General features: G+C 54.4%; 1 protein-coding gene across 1 annotated transcript in view; it reads left to right on the top strand.

The window, feature by feature from the left end:
- LOC122890235 (epididymis-specific alpha-mannosidase-like) overlaps positions 1–20,048 on the top strand; it is a 32,449-nt gene extending 12,401 nt beyond the window's left edge. Inside the window, exons 6-19 of the mRNA XM_044225947.1 lie at positions 1,384–1,561; positions 2,883–3,081; positions 4,389–4,579; positions 5,490–5,628; positions 6,003–6,136; positions 7,728–8,002; positions 11,723–11,914; positions 12,493–12,745; positions 13,873–13,983; positions 14,061–14,253; positions 15,808–15,945; positions 17,383–17,495; positions 18,313–18,433; positions 19,855–20,048. Of these exons, the coding sequence (XP_044081882.1) occupies positions 1,384–1,561; positions 2,883–3,081; positions 4,389–4,579; positions 5,490–5,628; positions 6,003–6,136; positions 7,728–8,002; positions 11,723–11,914; positions 12,493–12,745; positions 13,873–13,983; positions 14,061–14,253; positions 15,808–15,945; positions 17,383–17,495; positions 18,313–18,433; positions 19,855–20,048 (2,431 nt within the window). The remainder of the gene's footprint in view (positions 1–1,383; positions 1,562–2,882; positions 3,082–4,388; positions 4,580–5,489; positions 5,629–6,002; positions 6,137–7,727; positions 8,003–11,722; positions 11,915–12,492; positions 12,746–13,872; positions 13,984–14,060; positions 14,254–15,807; positions 15,946–17,382; positions 17,496–18,312; positions 18,434–19,854) is intronic.
- Positions 20,049–20,491: the final 443 nt, after the last annotated feature.

Below are 20,491 nucleotides of genomic sequence, written 5' to 3'. Positions count from 1 at the left end.
CCACTCTTCATCCACCCCCTTGGCAGATGCTCTGAGCTCTCCAGCTTACAGAAGGAGAAACCGGGGCAGGGCCGCTCAGCATTGGCCCATGGTCAGCTGTGTCGGGGTCTGGGTGGCTCGGGTGGCCGGCTCCAAGGTCTCCACATCGTTGGAGCAGCCAGCCTGAGGGGTCTTCGGGTGGGAGGCCCTGGGTTCAACCTGCTGTGGCCCTTTGTACCAGGGATGCTGTGGGCAACAGGCTTGCCGGTCCTGGAACAGGAGAGATTAGCAGGCAAGGTGAAGGGCAGATGGCGAGAAGGATGCCAGACACGGACTTCAGGACCGATCATTCTTGTTTGTCAGGCCTCACTCTGTGCCAGGCCTGAGCCCAGTGTTTTCTACTGATGTCTTTCCTTTATCCTTCATGACAACCATCAGGACATTTTATGGATGAGGAGGCAGGCTGAGAGGATCCAAGTGGCAGCTCCTGGCGGCTGGTCCAGGGTCCACCCTATGTTACCTTGTTCAGCCCAGAGTAAGGCAGGGAGGACCCTAATGGGGGCATCGACCCGCAGGGTTGATCTTGGGTTCTCTGCCATGTGGACCAAACTGGAGCCTGAGGCAAGAGGGAAAATCCAGAATACTGCCCTTGTCCTTAGAGAAATGTTGGGATTCCGTTCATGACAATTTGCTTTGCATTAAGTCTAAGTTTTGAAATAGGACATTAACTTATCTCTATGTCCCATATGGAGACTCAGCACTCCCTTACCATTCACCCTGGGACACAGTGCCTCTCTTGCCTCACCCCACTTGGGGCCTTAGACCCAGGTCTGATGGTCATCTTATTGGCCCTGAGAATCCCGAAATGAAAGGAATCCCATGAGATCCCCAGGGGTGGAAGTTGGGAGGCACGGACTGTGGGCTCCATGTGTTGAATGAGGCAGTGTGGGTCCAGGGAAGGGGCTGTGTTCAAGATACACAGCTGGTCAACCATGACATGTGTGTTTGAGCCCCATCGTTCCGCAATGCTCTTGTGGGACAGCATTGAGCTGCTCATCACACAGGTGGGAGAAGGAGGGCATCTGGGTGGCTCAGTTGGTGAAGCATCTGCCTTCAGGTTAGGTCATGATCCCTTGGTCCTGGGATGGAGCCTCATAGCAGGCTCCCTGCTCAGTGGGGAGTCTGCATCTCTTTCTCCCTCTGTCTCTTCCCTGGTTTTGCTCTCTGGCTCACTCTTTCTCTGAAATAAATAAAAGATTAAAAAAAATACTGGGAGATGGAGGCCTGAGTGGCGGTCTGCACTCCCTGAGCTGCCTGGGTCTGGCTGTACCCTGCCTGACCTTCTGGACCCCAAGCTTCCTCTCTTCTCAAGGTGGAATCAGCTAACTCTTTACACCCCTGCAGGGAAGGCTTTTACTGGGATGGCTCGCCTGTCTTCCCGGAGCCTCCCTCCAATAGGCTATTTCAACCCAAGTCTGCACCCATCACTTGGAACAACATGAAGTACTATGTAGATCTTCTTGTGGACAATGTGAAAGAACGGGCTGCCTGGTTCCAGACATCACATCTCCTCTGGCCCTGGGTAAGGCGGGATCCCACACCCTAGTGTCCCCAACACAGCTTTGGACTCCTGTCCAGTCTCACCCAACCAGGGTCTTCAGGGGCCAGGCCAGGCTGCCATCATCAGCCCTGGGCCGTTGTCTCTTCCCTGTACACCACATGGCCTCACCCCTTCCAACAGCTCCTCCCAACACCTGGGACTCCCCCAGCTTCTCCCACCTGAAATACAGCCCTGGCCCATGCCACCCCCCAACTCCCTCTCAGTTCCTTCCTCCTCATCTTTCCATCTCAGTGTTGGGATGTGAGGCCTAGGTGGGAATCCTGGCCCCCTGCTCCGTTGTTGTGTGCCTTACCCCCTGGGTCTCAGTTTCCTTGTCTCTGAAGTGGGAATCATGACAGGTCCTGCCTCACAGGCTTGATCTAGGGCTGACAGGAGGCATGCCCCATGACAGTGTTAGACATGGGCATCCTCCTCCTCCTTTTGCCTCTCCTCCTCACCATCACATGCAGAGCTCTCTTTCATGGAGCACCCCCAGGGCACAGGCAACTTCCATGTGATATATTTGTCTCATCCAATTACTATTCCTCATGGGCCTAGGATGTGGGCATGGCCGGTATCCCATTTTGGAAATGAGGGACCTGAGAACCAGAGAGGTCAAGGCATTGTCTTGAGGCTGCACAGCCACATTGCTGGGCAGCTAGGATGGGGATTCATGCTCAGACCCCAGCAGGGCACTCCCTAGCCTGTCTTCTTACATCTTGACTGCTTGTGGAAAGGGGCACAGAAGGTCTGTAATTGTGGGTGATGGCTGTTATCCCTGTTATTCATAATTGTCAGGTGTTATAATTAATGATATTGATGGATAGTAATACTGTTGATCTTTTAAAAAGGCCCTGGGGAGAAATAAGTCAGACAGAATTCCAATACTGCATGATCTCATTTAATGTGATACTAAAGTCATCAAGCATAGATGAAGAGATAAGTTTTGCAGTCTCTGGAGTTGAGGGGTGAGGGAGGAGGCTCTGGGCAAGGTGGTTGAAGGTGCGGACTTCCAGTTATACAAGAAACATGCTCTGGAGATGTAATGTACAGTATGATTTAAAACTAACAAGATTTTAAAGTGAAAAAAGTAAAGAGGAAGGAAAGAAGGAAGGAAGTAAGAAAGGACAGAAGGGAGGAAGGAAGGTAAGTGGGTGCAGGGATGCCCCTGGGGAGCTGGTTGGAGGTTCTGCCAGGGAGCCAGGAGGGCCCCTGAGGGGGGTGATGAGGGCTGGGCTGGGTTCTGCCTGGGCTGGGCTCTGCAGAGGAATTCCAAGGTTTTGCGCTGTGTCCCTGCATGCAGGGGTGTGACAAGCAGTTCTTCAATGCCTCGCTGCAGTTCGAAAACATGGACCCTCTGCTGGAATTCATCAACAGTAATACACCCAAACTCGGCATCTCTGTCGAGTACGCCACGCTGGCCAAATACTTCGGTGCATTGCAAGCTACCAATGTCACCTGGCATGTCCGTGAACACCAAGACTTCCTGCCCTATTCCTCAGGTATGACCCCGTGCAGGTTGGATGCAGATCTGGTGCTGGGGAGGGTACCCACTGAGTCTGCTCTGCCGTGCAGTTGAGGGTCACTGGGGCCGAGATGGCCCCTGCTCCCCACACCCGCCCCCACACCCTGTCCCACCTAGCTATCCTAGGATTGACACTACACTCACAGAAGTGCTCCATAGCTTCCTATTTCCACATCCACAAGGCCTTGGCCCCCTTCACCCAGGAGGGCTACGAGGCTGTGAGCATGGTTACAGTTGAGGTGGGAGGAGCAGATTGATGTGGGCGGGGTTACACTTTCGTTCAAGTGTAACTACCTCCTTGTGGGCGTGGTTACAGTCCAGGTAGGGGAGGCTACGTGAGTGTGGGCGCGGCTATGCTGAAGTGGGCGGGGCTACACCGAGGAGGGAGGAGATAGGACAATGTCCTGCAGGTGTTCTGAATGGGCTTGATTTGGTGCAACCCTCCAGGAGAGACAATGTTTATGTGGAGAGTGGACAGGTGCGGTGATCCCTGGTCCCTGCTCTGAGTCACTGGGGATTTAGAGCTAGGTCCTGCCTGACCAGGACACTCAGCCTCCTGGAGGAGCTGTGGACAGCTGTGGACAGCATACACAGCCTGTAGCCTTTCCTCAGATCACAGGGCTACCCTTCCTGGTGAGTTCAGGTCATGTGGGAGAAGGTCAGGGATGGAGACACTCCCCAGCCTGGGAGAAGGCAGAAGGCAAGAACTATAGGGATAGTCAACAACCTGTGAGACCCAGCCATGCTGCCAGGAGGCACCCAGCCCCCCTCCTCCCACCCAGTCTTAGTCAGGAGTCATTCTCTATGTGCAGGTCCATGCAGCAGACACGGGATCCCTCAGCTCTCCCCCATCCCACGTCCCTGGGTGGCCAGTGGAACCCCAGTGATTGCAGGCTTGTCTCGGACTCCCCATTGCCCCCGAGTCACATGTGAGCACTCAGGGCCTATGTCAGCTGGATGCTGCCAACTTGGCTCCCATCTTGCTCTCCTATCCAGGCCCTAGGGTCATAGGCTGTTCCAGGTTTCCCAGGTCCACTCTGGGCTCTCTGGTTCTCTATCCCAGGCCTGGTCCAGGCCAACTACATCCTCACACTTACCCCAACCCCTCCCTGGAATCCCTGCGCTATTTCTGGCCTAGCTGGAGCAGGAGTCTTTGGCTGCTCTCATAGGTGACCCAGGCAGAGCCAGAGCCCAGGCCCCAGCTTCCTCAGCTCTCCTGGGACTTGGTCTCGGGAAGTTCCCAGGCCAGGAAGACTCAAGCCAACTGCCAGCCCTTCTCTCCAGGTCCACATCAGGCCTGGACCGGCTTCTACTCATCCCGCAGCAGGCTCAAGGGGCTGGCCAGGCGAGCCAGCGCTCTGTTGTATGCTGGGGAGTCCATGTTCACACGCTCTGTGTGGCCGGTCCCTCACCAGCACCTGGACCTGGACTGGGCCCTGAAGCAGCTCCAGCAGCTCCGCTGGGCTGTCTCTGAGGTAACGGCACCCCTCTCAGCAACACGATCAGGTTGGAAACCTTCTGGTCAGTGCACTTCCCCAGCCCCTGGTCACTAAAGGTCCACGTTCCAGAAGAGAACACCGAGGTGGCCTGTGGTCCCATGACAGGTGCAGGTGGAGCCTAGGCCAGGGCTAGAACCAGGCTCTGATAGCCTTCAGCTCATGGCTTCACTAAGCTTTAGCCAAATTTACCCAGAGGGCAAAGGATAAAGAGAAGCAGCCTTAGTGCTCTACAGTCCTGCATGGATTCAGTCCCACTCCACTGTGTGTCCTCAGGCTCAGGACTTTCCTCTCTGAGCCTTAATTCCCTCCCTGTACACTGAGAAGCTCATGCCCACCCCAGGATGGTGGGGCAACTGAATGTGAGAATGTACATAAGCTGCTTGGCACGGTGGCTGTCCCACAGCAAGTTGTTCCCAACGCTCTGTCTCCATGTGTCCCCACTGTACAGATGGGAAAACTGACAGAACATGACACTGTGTTGGGGGTGGAGTGGATAGACTTGAGTCCATTGGAGTGGGTGAGATCCGTGGCTTTAGCTGGTGGGGCCTCAGTCTCCTTTTGAGGAACACAAGCTCATGAACACTGAAGTGGGTGTGCAGAGAATGGAGGGTGCCTGGAGCATCCCAGTGGCACTCACAGGCAGACTGCACAGCGGAGATGAAGCTGGGGCAGGTGCCTTGCAGATGTCTGTTTTCTACCCAAGCTAGGGGACTCGGTGGGTTTCTGTAAGGTCGTCAGTCTTGGGGCCTCAGTTTCCTAGTCTGGAATGTGGACACTCATCTGCTCCACTAGCACCTGGTGAGAGGGAAAGGAATGCCAGCCCCCAGGAGGTGGTCTGCAGAGGCAGGCCCGATCCAGAGTTTCCCCCACTCTGGTTGGGATGCAGGTGCAGCACCATCATGCCATCACTGGGACTGAGACCCCCAAGGTGAGAGACATGTATGTGAAGAATCTGAGGTCCGGGATGCAGGGTGTGCACAAACTGATGGTCTCCATTGTCCAGGACAGGACCCCGGCATACTCGGGTAAGTGAGGTCCCTGTGGGATGGCCCTGCATGTCTGAGAGGGGTCTCTGAACCCTTCTGAGCAGAGAGCTGGGGGTCAGAGAGAGGACTAGAACAATCCGAGTCTCAGACTCTGTAACCACATCCCTTGTGCGGCCCTGAACCTTGTGTGATCCCTTCCACTTTCCTCTTCCTGGGGACATGACACAGAGCTCTGAGCAGAGTATGGGGCCTGCTGGGTACAGGAGTGCACTAGCCCACTGGTCCTATAGTCAGCTGCTCTGGCAGCTCTGCAGAACGTGTCTCTCCTGCCTCAGTTTCCCATGTAGCCAGGGGCCCCCAGGTGTGTTGGGTGAGTCCAATGGCAGCAGGTAAGGACAGTTTTCTGTGTGCAGACTCAGAAGCTAGGGGACACGTTGCCGTGGTCTACAACCCCCTGGCCTGGACGGTCACCACCCTTGTTACCCTGACGGTGGGCTTCTCCAGAGTCAGCGTCACAGATGAGTCCGGCCAGCTGGTGGCTGCACAGGTATGGCCCTGACAGCGTGCAGAGGGGCACACTTGCTGCTGCTGACATCTTTTCCAGTATGGCACTTCCCGAAATGGGAGCAGTTCACGTGAACACATGACTATGGGGGCCACACCTAGAGGACACATTTTGGGACCCTTATTCAGTAAGGTCAGTGAGATCCACCAGGGGACTCTCACTGGTCTGTGAGCATCTGAAGTGCCCAGAAGTCCCAGCACTGTCCCCTCCCTGGAGGGTCTCCTGGGTGGCCTGCCCTGCTTGGGAGGCTTCTCCTCACACCCTCGACATGGGGCACATTTGTGTTCTCATGTAAACATCCACTTTCTGTGGAAAGGCCCTCAGGAGTCTTCAGACATGTGGAGATGCTGATGCTCTAGGCTGGCCCAGGTGCCTGTGTCCGCACACCCAGACACCAGTGTGTGGTCTGCCCTCATTTCCTTCCACTGCCTGGAGCCAGCCGAGGGGCTCAGGGACCCTGCCTGTCCCCCAGTGCCAGGGTTTCCCTGTGGATGTGCAAGAGGTGCTGACATCAGCCACTCAGCAAACAATCCCAGAGGCACATTCTGGTCCTGGACAGCAGTACCACCCATGGGGAATGGGCGGGTCAGACACTTAAAGGACATATGTGGTATGGAGTGATGACCTGGGGAGCGAGGCTAGTGGACCTTAGTTGATGCAGAAGGATGAGGAGTCATCTGACCTGGGCAGGGAGACGGGATGGTGTTGATTTCAGCTGACCCAACCCCTAGCACCCCCTTCTTCACCCACACGCAACACCACTCTGAGTAAATGCACTCAACAAATATTTTGGACACCTATTGTGTGTCAGGCCCTGGCCTAGGTTCCAGGCTTCCTTAATAACCAAGCCCATGAAGTCCCTGTCCACAGAGGACTCATATTCTCACTCTGGGGAACAGGCAGGAAACAAAATAAGAACATGTGAAATGTGACAGATGGTTGTGCTCTGACGAGGAAGATTGACAGAGCTGGAAGCGGGGCAGGGACAGGATATGTATGTCTCACAAAGCCTGTGTGGGATGGTGTGTGCAGATCCTGGGGTTACTGATAGGGCTCCTGAGCTTCCCATGGGGGCTCAGATGCTGCATTCTTCCCCTGGAGAGTAGGGGACTTGGCTGAGTGTGCCTAGTGTCCTTCTCCATCCCTCCCCCACGGATGTCAGGTGACAGGGGATGGGGAAGATGGTGGGGTGAACAGAAAAACATCCCCTGGGGAAACTGGAGGGTGTGAAATAAGGGACTTCTGAGAGAAGGCTCTCCAGGGAGGGGGAATAGCATGAGCAAAGGCTCTGAGGTAAGAAACAGCAGGAATGCTTGGAAGTGAGGGTGGTGTCTGATGCTGGAGTCTGAGGAGTGAGGGAGGCCGGGGAGGAAGGTGGGGGCTGAGGCAGGGTCCTTGTGAGCAGGGAGGATGCCTGAAGGGAACTCAGCACAGTCCAATGATGGAAAGACCCTGCTGTCTGAGGGTAGTGAGCACCCTATCCAGGAGGTGTGCAAGTCACAGCAGAGTGAGGACACTGAGGGTCCTCCTTCCCTGATACTCACCATTTTGTTTTCTTCTTTTGACCTTGCAGATCCAGGAATCAAAAGAGAGGCAAACTGCTTATGATGTGCATGTGCTGACCACAATCCCGGGCCTCAGTTACCGACACTACCGTATCAGGCATGCCCAGGGGACTCAAGAAGACACCAAGCAGTTGGGTGCCAGTCTGGCTAAAACCTCCAACTTTGCCCGCAAGCCAGAGACACATGCTGGTCCAGGGGTTAGGCACCTAATTTCTGTGGAGAATGACTGTTACACTGTGTTCCTGGACGCTGACACTAACCTCATGCACAGCATCTTGGAGAGGTGAGGCACAGCCATTGCTGACTCAGACAGAAGTGTGTGCTGAGACCTGGACTTACATTCCCCCACCTGCCTGTGTCCTCACCTGCTAGAGGAATCATCAGAAGGTGGTGAAGGCCCTTCCTGTGTTATCAGCTTTATTTCTGCAACTGTGAAACTAGACCACTACAGGAAAACCCTGCATGAATTTTATCATTCCAGGGTTGTTGATACATAAAGTGGATGTGAAACCTCACTCAAAGAGAATATATAATATTCACTTTACTCACTATCTTAAATTTAGAGAAACATATAACTATCCATGTACCCACCCACCCAACAACCACTTTTGCATCCGTTCACTTACCCATTTTATACCCATTTTACTTACCCATTTTATACCTCTCACCCTTCCATCCACCCATCCATCTACTCATCCATCCATCCCCCCACTCATCCATCCATCCAACCACCATCCTTCTTGTTCATCCATGTATCCAACAACCCAACCACCCCCACAACCATCCATGTATCCACACATCAAACCACCCATGCAGTGACCCATCTACCACTTTCAAACACCTTCTCATCCATCCATCCTCCATCCATCCACTCATCCAACCACCCAATCCTTCCACCTATCCACTATCCTCCCACTTGTCTATATATTCATCTGTGCATGCATGCATGCATCCATCCATCATTCCATCCATCCATCATTCTATCCATCTATCCATACACCCACTAACCTTCTTCTTTAACCTTCTATCCACCCATACATCCATCACCTCACTCTAACATCCGACCATCCATCCATCCATCCATCCATCCATCCATCCATCTTTCCATACACTATCCTTATTGTTCATCCATTTATTCAACTAACTAACCACCCATCCATTCACTAACTCCCACAAGTATTATTTTATATCCACACACCAAAGCACCCAACCACCCATAAGCTACCTTCTCACACCCTCAGATCCACCCTTCCTCCATCCATCCATACACCCAACCACCCATCCTTTCATCCATCCATTATACTCACAGTCGTCTATATATTTACCCAACCACACAACCATCCACCATCCACTCATTCACTCACTCAACCACCCACCCATCCATTCCCTCACCTTCCATCCATTCATATATCTACCTGCCTACATACCCAACCACACATCCATCTATCCATCCATCCACATACCCTCCAATCTATCCATATATTGACCTACTCACCCACTCATTCATGCCTACACACATATATCTATCCAATTATCATTTGATCTATCCCTGTATGTTTATCTTCCCATTCATCCATTCATCCATCCAACCATCCATCCATCCAACCATCCATGCATCCATCCAACCATCCATCCACACATCCATTCATTCAGCAACTAGTTGTTGACAGCAGAGAAAGCAGGTGACCCCCAGGAAAAATCTCCCAAGTGTTTTGGGGCCAGCCCTGTCCATCCCCAGGTCACATTCCAGATAGTTGTCATTCTACCCCAACTACATTTCCTGATGTGAACTCCCAACAGGATTGGAAATGCAGGAGGAACAGGAAGTCTGGGGGGAGTAGCTGGCAGAAAGTGAGGGAGGGAAAGAAAAAGGAGAGAGGAGTATGGGTGTGAGGTGAGTGGTACCTGGCGATCACCCTGAGGGCAGCTGTGCACAGCTCTAGAGCCTACATCACTAGGAAGTTCCCTGCAGGGGGACGCCAGCAGAGCTGTGTCCTTCATCATTCTAAAGATCTCCTGGAGAGAGGGTGTGGCAGGTAGAAGGAAGTGACTGCAGCCAGCTTGGGTGGGGAGGGGAGGATGGGGAGAGCAGTAGAACCCGGGGTGGCCAGGCAACTTCTGAGCCTCCCTGGTTAGAGCAGAGTCCCCAGGCTGGCCTTGGAATGCTTGTCCAGTCAGGCCTGATGCCCAACTAGACAGCTCTTGCTGGGCCAGCCCCACCTCGCCTTCACTGTGTGCAATTCATGAAGGCCTCATCCTCAGCCATGACCCTTTACTCAGCATGTCCAGTAGTACACTCTTGGCCTGCTGACCATCCCTTCACCCCCATCTGTCTCTGTTCCTTTTGGCTGGGTGAGAACTGGGTGCTACTTAAGGGTCCCTGAAATCCCCTCTGGGGTAAATCAATGGCCCAGTGCCTGACCACTTGTCACAGAGAGAAGGAGCTGTGGAGATGGAGAGCAGTGGATCAGAGTCTTGGTGGGCAGGAGGCACCTGGAGCCGGGCCTGAGGACTGGAAGGGCCAGGGAATTCATGGGCACAGATGAGGGACAGCTGTTCCATGGCAGGACCCTCCTGTGCAGGGCCCGAGGGGGCAGCCACCATGTGCAGAGACCACCCCAGGGCAGGTTGGGTGGAGGGACCTTCTTTGTCACAGGATAGCACCGTGGGTAGAATTTGCTGACCATGCAGCTCAGCCATGGAAATGTTCCCCGTCTGTGGGGTTAGGACACTCAATGCTCATGTGAGCATTACCAGTCATGGCCCCTCTGACTCTTCTCTGTCTCTGGATTTGTCTAAATTGGACATTTCATACCAGGGGATGAACTCCATGCAGCCCTGTGGGGTGGGCTTCCTCCCCTTAGCATCCTGTGTCCAAAGTCCGTCCATGCTGCTATGGGCATGAGCGTGTTGTCCCCCCTCAGGCTCGGTGTTATTCCCACCGCAGATGGCGCATGCTTTACTCCTCCAGTCTCTCCCCGACAACACCCAGCAGAGCTGATGCAGGGAGTGGGGCGTGGGCAGCCTGCAGCCAGAAGGGAAAGGGTTTGGGCCAGACTAATGAGCAGAACCTTTTCTGGCCTCTTCAGAGGGGACAGAGGGGCCCTTCTCAGATGACCCCCTGCCTTCCCGTCCATGCCCAACACAATAGCACAGAAATCCCCCAAATGGGGTGGAAGGGACACTTCATTATGTTCTGTACCTGCAGACCCATGCCCCAATCCCAGTACGTGACTGTGCCTTGACCACACATAGAGGTACAATCCATACACATGTCTACACCATCCATGTGTCTACAGGGCTCTGAGTTTCTGCCCATTCTTCCCCCACCCTCCGTCCCAACCCCAGTATCTGAACCAAATGGAATGAGCCCAGATCGTGCGGTTGGAACAGAACCTGAGGCCTGGCTTGGGCTCTTCCCAGACATCAGGTCCTGTGCCAGGGATTAGGGCCCCCAGCCTCGGGGGCCTCGGGAGTGAGGTGGGTTCATATTCCCTGCCCTCGGGAGTCAGGAAGAGGCGGCAAAGTGAGCGAAGGTGCTGGCTCTTTACATCTGGATGCCAGGGGGTCCGCATGATGAAGTCCTTGCTTGTGCTCCTTGGGGTTCCTCTGAAAGGTGTGGGTGGCCCTGCTGGCTGCCTGATGACCAGGCACCACCTCCAGGGGACGTTCCCTCTGGGCAGCTTCAATACCCTCTGCTTAGGCTCTTGGGGTCCTGTTATACAGCTTCTGTCGCCCTCCTGCGTGGGATCCCCCTGGCACATGGAAGGATCTAAGGCCACTTGGCTCAGGGGAGAGGGTGTCTCACGGTGAACCACATGCATAGGTGTCACTGAGCGGCCTCGTGACTGTCATCGAGGTTCTGCTGAGGTCTCTTTACTCTGCTTCTTATGGAGGTGGGTGTCTGCATAGAAGGCTGTTCACCAGCTCCCAGATGACAAGGACAATGCTCGGGACACACGTGCAGGAAGAGAATACTGCTTTCCCTTTCCTGTCTCTGCAGAGAGAGTAACAGCACAGTGTGGGTGACCCAGGAGTTCATGGAGTACCATGTCAACGGTAATTTGAAATATGGCCCTATATCTGATAACTTTGTGTTTACACCCACTGAGAGTGCAAAGCGCCCATGGAAAAGTGTGGGGATGAAGATTGTGGCAGGAAAGCTCATGACGGAGATCCAGCAGTTCTTCTACAGGTGCGCTGGGGCTCCCTTGGTGCACTTGGTTGGGTTACGAGGGAGTCAGGGTCCATGTGTGTTCCTGACACCAGCTCGTTCTTGGAGGGAGTCAGGGTCCATGTGTGTTCCTTATACCAGCTTCTTCTCAATGGAATCTTGATGCAGACGTGATTGCTCTGGACTGGAGTATCCTGGCCTCATTGCACATGCTGTACCTTGTGGGGGGTGTCCAAGGTCAGAGTTGGTCCAGGAACCCACAAGGATAATGACTTACACAAAAAGTCATGTGACAGCACAGAACTAAACCATCCAGGTCAGCACCCCCAACCAAGCTCTGTATTATCAGGGACCAGGCTCTTCCCATTATATTGCCCAGGATGGCTCCTGACTCTCTGCCTCACTGCAAGAGGGGGGAGGGAGAGAAGGGGTCATGGAAACAGGAAGGAAGGAAGAAGGAAGAGAGGAAAGAAGGAAAGAAGAAAGGAAGACAAATGGGGAGGGAGCGAGGAAGGGAAGGAGAGACGGATGAAAGGGGAAGGAGGGAGGGATGCCTGCAGAGTTCCCAGAGCCTGACCCACTGAGTCCCAATTCTCCAGGAAGGAGAGAGACCGGAACCACACATATGCCATCTACTCCCGGCTCGCCCACGTGCCGGTCGGCCATGGTGGGGAGCTGCTCTGTCGTCGCATCGAGCAGGAGTACCGGGTGGGCCCCTTGGAGCTGAACCGTGAGGCCATCCTGAGGACGACCACCAGTCTCCACAACCGGCAAATCCTCTACTCGGACAGCAATGGTTTCCAGATGCAGCGGAGAGTCTTCCGGGAACACGCGACCAACAGCATCGCTCGGGTAGGCCCTAGGATGCCTGCTGGACCTGCACCCATGGGGTGGCCCTGATGTCCCTTTTCCAGAAGTCCAGAGCAAGAAGCCCGTTCCAGCACCACCTGTGAGCCCCTTGCCTACCTGTGCTGCTGGGGGTGGAGGACCCCGTCTCGGGTCACCCCTGGTGTCTTAAATCTGGTGCTACCACAGACACTGGGCCATCCCTGTCCCTGTCTGTGCCTCAGTTTCCTTTGTGTAGATCAGAAATCTCAGAACGACTCCCCCAAGGAGTCGTTCTGAGATTTCTGAGCTGATGCTGGTCAAAGGCTTAGAGGGCCTGACCCACGCCAGGTGCTGCAGCAGAGACACTGCCTGGCAGCTCGTTCAAAGTGATGAGCATGGCCCGAAGCCACACATCCGCTCCCCCATCCCAGGGCTCTAGCTCAGTGACCCTGGGCAAGTGGGTTGGCCTTCCTATGGCTCCCCACTGCCCCAGTGGAAGGAATAACCTTGGTCCCCAGGGCTGGGAGGGTCAGCGGGATCAATCGAGGTGAAGCCCACGCTGGGGGTCTCCTGTGACCCCAGTAATCATTAGTCCTTACTCCACCCGGGGGGCCCAGTGGGCTATGTCCCCAGCCTACTCTGCTTGTGAGTTCTGGTCCCTTCATCCCTGCTTGCTCACTCTCCCGTGCTGTGCAGGGGCTCCTGACCGTCCTTTTGGGTCCTTCCAGGCCATTTGCTCCAGCAGAGCACAGAGCGTGGGGAGTGTGGCTGCTGCCCCAGACCAGACTCAGTCCTTTGTCTCTGTAGTAACCCTCAGTTCTGCATCCATAGCACATGAGCCCCACGCACCCCCTCATCCCTCGCACAGAAATGTGCATTGGGTCATGAGCTTGTTGTATGGGTGGGGAAATTGAGGTCCCAATGAGGAAACTTGGTTCCCAGCTCAGATGGGCAGGAAGCAGTGCATCTGTATGTGAATGACAGTCTGTTGGGCTCTGTGGTCAGAGCCTCTACCATAGTCTTCCTGCTGCACCCTGAGCAGTTGCTGTGCCCGTGTGGGGGACAGGCAAGGGTGGCCCAAGGGGACCTTGACCAGCAGTCCTGCCAGTACTTTGCCCTGACAGCCAGTCTGGCCGTGTTTGTGTGCACAGAATTACTACCCCATGGTTCAGTCCGCCTTCATCGAGGACAGCCAAAGCAGGCTGGTGCTGCTGTCTGAGCAGGCACATGGCGTCTCCAGCCAAGGGAACGGCCAGGTGGAGGTAGGAAGTGGGCCCTCCTGGCCACCCAGGGTGGAAGCAGGTGGGAGGGGGCCCTGTCAGACAGCTTTCCCCTGCAGGTCATGCTCCATCGCCGGCTGAGGAACAACTTTGACTGGGCTCTGGATTATGACCTCACACTGAACGACACCTCTGTTGTCCACCCCGTGCTCTGGCTCCTGCTGGGACCCCGGCCGCTCACCGCGGGCCTGCGCCAGAGGAGTGGGCTGGCACTGCAGCACAGACCCGTCGTGCTGTTAAGAGAGCTGAATGGTAAGGGACTGTTCATACCAGAATGAGCCCACCTGGCCGGGTAGACCTGGGGAGGGGTGTGGACCACCCCTGATCTGGACAACGTTGGGCAGAAGGGAGCTCAGGGTCTCTGATCCAAAGTCCTCATTATAAGGTGTAGGCAAACTTGGGCAAAGAGGTTCAGGGTTCACTCAAGCTCATATAGGTGGTGGGAGCATTCCCGAGACACACCCATTCCACCTTGTACCTTTTCCCTGAGTTTCCTTCAATTTTGCTCTGATGTCTGTTCTTTCTTTCTTTCTTTCAAAAGATTTTATTTATTTATTTGACAGACAGATCACAAGTAGGCAGGGAGTCAGGCAGAGAGAGAGAGGGAAGCAGGCTCCCTGCAGAGCAGAGATCCTGACATGGGTCTCGATCCCAGTACCCTGGGATCATGACCTGAGCCGAAGGCGGAGACTTTAACAAACTGAGTCACCCAGGCGACCCTTTTTTCCTTTCTGAATATGACATATTCAAAGGGAGCCAATATATGGCTTCACACCTAGAAGATCAACATTAGAATATTTGTTTTATTTGACTTCTGGGTATGCTGTCACCAGGTGAGGGAGATTCCTGTCCATGGTCTGATCTGCAAAGCTCATGAATTCCTTCCACTCAGACCACTACTGACTTAAAACAGGCTGTACCTGTATGAAAATAATTGAAAATGGGGAAAATAAATAATAATCATGTTTAGAGATGGTACTTTTGGAACATCATTAAACGAATGAAACACCTAGTGTCACCTGGGTGAATCAGTTGGTAGGCAGTCAACACCTGATTTCAGTTCAGTTCATGATCTTCGGCTTATGAGATCAAGCCCTGCATTAGGCCCCTGGACTGTGGAGGGGCCTGCTTGATATTCTCTGTCCCACTTCCTCTCTCCCAACCTCAGCAAAAGAAATGAGCACAATTGTTCCAAGCTTAAGTACAACAGTTCCAGGGAAAGCTTCTGACTGGTGCAGAGAGGAATTCGTGGTATGAGCTTGGGCCAATCACTGTGGCTTGGGGACTGCAAGGAGGTGGTGCCCAGCTGGAGCCCAGAGCTGAAAGGTCTTTTCCTGGAAGGAGGAGGGGGCTGAGGTGCCTTCTGAGTAGGGAGGCCATGGATGACAAAATAAGAGAAGAGCTGGCATCCCACAGCTTGCATTGAAATCAGGGCTCTGCATGAACCTGCCCTGGGGTCTGGAACAAACCCCATCACCCCTGTGGGTGGTAGACTCCCCATCTCTACTTTGAAATGGCTGGACTAGAGATTCAGGGTCCTTCTGGCTCTTAGACTCTGTGATCTGAGCCCCTGGACAGGTGGGAGGAAAGGCATCCAGGTGGAAGGATGTCCATGGGCAAAGGCAGGAAAGGGGATGCCTGAGGCACTGGGACCTCAGCAGGTGCTTCAGGCTGTCCTCCCTGTGGGATACACATGGGCAGGAGCCAGATTGCCTGAACAAGGGCACATGGTGTGCAGAGCTCTCACTGCCAGGAGGAGGAGCTTGGCCCCAATGCTTGTCCTGGCTCTGTGTGTCTATCCTGCAGCGATTGCTCAGAATCTCCCAGACCCCCAACAGCAAGAAGCTGTGACCCTACCCCCAGGTCTTCACCTTCAGATCCTCAGCATCCCAGGCTGGAACTATAGCTCCAACCACACAGAGCACCTGCAGAATCTCCAGAAAGGTGAGGCAGGTGTCCAGGGAGCCAGACTCATGACTCCTTCCCCATGGTGACCTGGCCCCATGTCCATTACCAGACAAAGTGGGCTCCTCTCAGAGTTGTCCTGCTTCTGCATGGTCACCTGATCCCCTTCTCTACCCAAAGGGGAAGCCCAGACCCATAGACAGGCTGTGGGGGACCAGTTCACTCAGTAAGCAGGGTACACTCTGGACATGGACCCCAGCCCAGGATATGTCCACACATTCTCTGATGGATCCCTGCTAACCCTACTACCAGCTCCCAATCATCACCATCCATCATCTGCCAGACCCTCAGCCTTCAGTGCAGTCCTGCTCCTCAGGGACACCTCCTAGAACCCTGAAAAGCCAGTCCCACTCGTCCTCTGAACCCAGGAAGCCTGACTGTCCAGAACTTCCATTCATTCACTGAACAGATGTCTCTTGTGCCGGGCACTGGGTAGTGTAGTGACCAAGGTAGGCAAGGCCCCTAGATTCACAGAGCTCTCCATCTAGAGGGGGAATCAGCCAAGTCACCAGCCAGTGATGTTAGTGTTCACATTATACCTCCAGCAGGGCATCATGGAGGGCTTCCTGGTGGAGGTGACACCTGCCATGAGCTGACTCATCCTGTTGCCAAAGCTCCAGCCACACCTTATCTTCCCCTTTCCAGTGTGAGCACTCAAAGGCAGGGCTAGCTGCCCCTCAGGCACCCTCTTGTCCCCTAGAGCCCCACCTAGGTCCTGCCAGTCACCAAGGACAGCTCAGTATGATTCCACAGATTTAAGAAGGAGGAAAAGGAAGAGGCAACAGTCCAGATAACACTTTTATCTGATAAAGTGGATCTTGGGAACCATGGCTTATGCCTGCAGCCAAGTGGCTTTCTAGCACTGAACCCCATTACCAGGAATCCCCGTCACAGAAGATGCTGGGTGGGAAGCCTCCCTACAAGCAGAGTGTTCCCTTCCCACTGGCATGAGTGACCACATGCAAGAGAATAGGTCTCCTGTAGACAGCTAGCTCCCAAATAGGAGAAAGGGGCTGGCCTGGGGGTGCCCCAGACCTGTTGAATAAAGGTCCCTCCTCCCTGGAGAGCAGGGAGTGAGGGGCAGAGTGAGGGAAGCCTCAGGGATGGAGTGAGACCCAACCCCCATCTCCCCGAACTCAGGGCCACATTATGAAGCAGGTGTGTCATCCTGGACATCAGCATGTCCTCTCTCCACCCCACTCCCACCATCATCAGGAGACAGAGGACCTGCCTGACCCTAGGGCTCCAATCCATAACCACTCCCTGGAACAGGTAGAAGGGATTTTTTCATAACCTGTGTGCAGCAGTAATATCAAGCAGGGACTATGTCAGTTGCCTCCTGGGGAGGCTGAGGGTAGGAAGTGAAGGGCCCAGACTAGAGGATTGGCACTGATGGGGTTCCTTCTGTCCCTGAAGGCCAAGGAAGGAAGGCCAAGGTGGACCTCCGCCGTGTCCTGCTGCGGCTCCATCACCTGCATGAGGTGGGGGAGGACCTGGTCCTGTCTCAACCCGTGAGTGTGAACCTGGAGGTAAGAGCCCTCAGACCCTGTGACAGGCTCCCAGGCCGTAGCCTGAAGTCCTAGCAAGCAGGCAAACCCCAGTGTGGAAATCCCCTCTGGCAAAGACCTCAGCAGAGATGCCTGGGGTGCTCTCGCTCACCCTGGAGTGGGTACTGTGGGGGCACGTGGGCATCCCTCCCTCCTCTCTCTGCATTCTTGCTGCTGCTTCTCTGGTCCCTTCCTGTGTCGCGTGTCCCGCAGCCAGCCTCGCTGATGTGCTCGCTGTTCTCTTTGGCTCATCCTTTGTGGTCACCTGCAGGCACAGCCTCACAAGCAGATAGGTTTGCAGAAGTGGGAAGGCAGCAGCAAATGGGGTACTGCTTCTGATTGCTTTCTCCCTGTGTCAATTCAGGGAAGCTTCTCCAGAAACCTCACACATCTGGGCCAGCCATCCCTTCCTGGGCAGGCCAGAAGGGGCCACCTACCTCTGTCCTCGCACAGGAGGCTGAGTCCCTGTTTTCTTGGGATGGATAACCACTCCTGGTCTCACCCTGGGCTGCCCCCTGAGCCATACTGGGGAGAAGGGTCTGGACAATGGAGGCAGTTCCTGTGCCTGCCTCCCCTGGGTATGCTTATTCAGTGTAGTTCCTGGGAAAGCATGCTGGTCCTGGCCTCAGTGGCCTCATCTGTGAAATGTACACACAGTTCCTTCTGGGGATTTTCTGGGAGAATTCATGTGGTGGTGTGTTGTGCCCCAAGAATGGGTGTCGCCCCTGCTCCTGCTTTGCTTTTGCTCTGATCTGGGGCCTTGGTGATAGCTCACCCTCCCTGTGCTCCTGTCCCTCAGGTCGTGCTGCAGGGGCTGGGACCAGTGGTGGCAGTGGAGGAGCGCTCGCTCACAGGGACGTGGGATGTGAGCACGCTGCACCGCTGGAGCTGGAGGACACGGGATGGTCCCCACAGCGGAGGTTTGAGAGCTCCTGGTTCAGGCTGAGCCTGGGAATCCCAGCCCTACCACAGCCTGGCTCAGGAGCAGGCCAGATCCTGCTTAGATCCCTTATGGCCTGTGTGACCTTGAGCGGGCTACTTGGCTTCTCTGATTCTGTACCGTCCAGAACCTACCATGGGTCAGTGTGAGTGTGCATGCCTGTGTGTGTGTCTGCAGACCACCCTGGGTGAGTCCTGAACTGGCAGGCATATCCCAGGGGGTCTGACATCTATCATGCTGTGTCTCACACCGCACACACCACCATCAGCTCCTGGGAACCACAGACAGCTTTATGCCCCCCAGTCTTTCCCATGCTGTTCCCTCTCCCTGGATCACCCTTGTCCCCTTCTGTCTGGCCCACTCCTCCTCAAGCTTTGGTGGAGTCCAGGGCTGGGTCAGGCTCCTCCTCCATTCCTCTCTCCCCCTCTTTCCTCTTTCCCATGGGTCTTCTCTGTCCACTGCATGCAGCTGAGTGCTTTCTATATAGCTGCACACTTAGTCATTGGGAATAGATAGATGGTGTTGGATGGATGGATGGATGGATGGATAGATAGGTGGATAAGTGGATGGGTGGATGGATTTGTAGACTGATGATGGATAGATGATGAACGAATGGGATGGTTGGATGGATGGATCGATGACAATGGATGGATGGATGGTGGTTGTGTGGATGAATGAGTGGCTTTGTGTAAGTGTGAGTGTTTGTATGAGTGAAAGGAAAGATGGATTCATGGATACACTAATGGATCATGGATGGGTGGATGGATGGATGGAAGGATGGATGAATAGGTGATGATTGATGAATGAATAGATGGATTGGTAGATATATGATGAATGATGTATAGATGATAGATGAATGGATGGGTAGATGGATGGATGAGTGGGTGGGTAGAGGTGTAGATGTATCTTTCTGCAGGATGATGAATCGATGATGAATGAATGGATGGATGGATGGGTGGATGGATGGATGGATTGTTGGATGATAGATGAATGGATGGGTGGGATGATAGATGGGTGGGTGGATGAATGGATGGATGGATGGATGGATGGATGAATGGATGGATGAACAAGCTTCCTTCTCAAGATTGAATTTAGTGGAACCCAGTAATATAAAGTGCAGCCCCACCAGGTGGCCTCAGTGAGAAAGTTCTAGGAATTGAGCCTACACCCCATGGGAAATGAGACCATGCATGGCCAGGACCACCTACATATTTCGCTAATGGGAGGGCCAAAATGCAAGGGGCCCATGGCAGTGGGAGTACTTGTGGGATGGGTCAGCCAAGGGCCTTCAGTGAAGAGCCACATTAGAGTGTAGGTGGGTGCGGTGTATGAGGGGAATCTGGGTGAAAACACCCCGGGGAAGCAGGTGGTTCTAAGGACAGACCACCTCTGCTCCCCCAGGCAGCTCCAGCTCTCACTCGACATCCCTGCAAGGCACGAAGGTCACCATTTACCCGAAGGAAATGCGGACATTCTTCATCCACTTTCGTAGCAGTGACCCCTTGGCTGACTCTGTGAACTCAGGGCAACCCCAGGAGCCCCAGGAAAAGGAACAGGACCCAGGACATGGAAAAGCAGCATGGGAGGATGAGTGAGGACCCCCCCCCCCCGCCGATAAGCTAATGGAGAAAATGGTCAGATTGGGGGTTTTGTTGTGCTTTAAATAAAAATTGCGTTTCACATGTTCTCCTGGGGCTTTAGAGCTGGCCTCTCCTATCCTCCCACCTGGGTGATGTCTGCACACACACTCACACTTCTTGTGCCCATGCAGGAGTCATTGGGAAGCTCCCATAAGTCAGAGGGGAGTACCCAGAGTGACAGGAAAGGCACCTGCCGCACAGGCCTCACCCCCTCTTGCCCAGGTCACCAGTGTGACGTGCAGGCCTACTGTGTCCCTAATGATGTGTGCGGATGAGGGCCCTGGCAGAACAAGGGGCCTTCTGAGCCTGTGGGGGGCATAGGGGTCCATTCAAGAAGGCTGTGGAAAGATGACCCTCAGGCTAGGGTGGGCTTTGTGGGAAGAGAAGATGCCTCAAGG

Source organism: Neovison vison, chromosome 11 (assembly GCF_020171115.1).
Source record: "Neovison vison isolate M4711 chromosome 11, ASM_NN_V1, whole genome shotgun sequence".
NCBI classification, from domain to species: Eukaryota; Metazoa; Chordata; class Mammalia; order Carnivora; family Mustelidae; genus Neogale; species Neogale vison.
The sequence above is the reverse complement of the archived record's forward strand: the minus strand, read 5'-3'. Positions and strand labels throughout refer to the sequence as shown.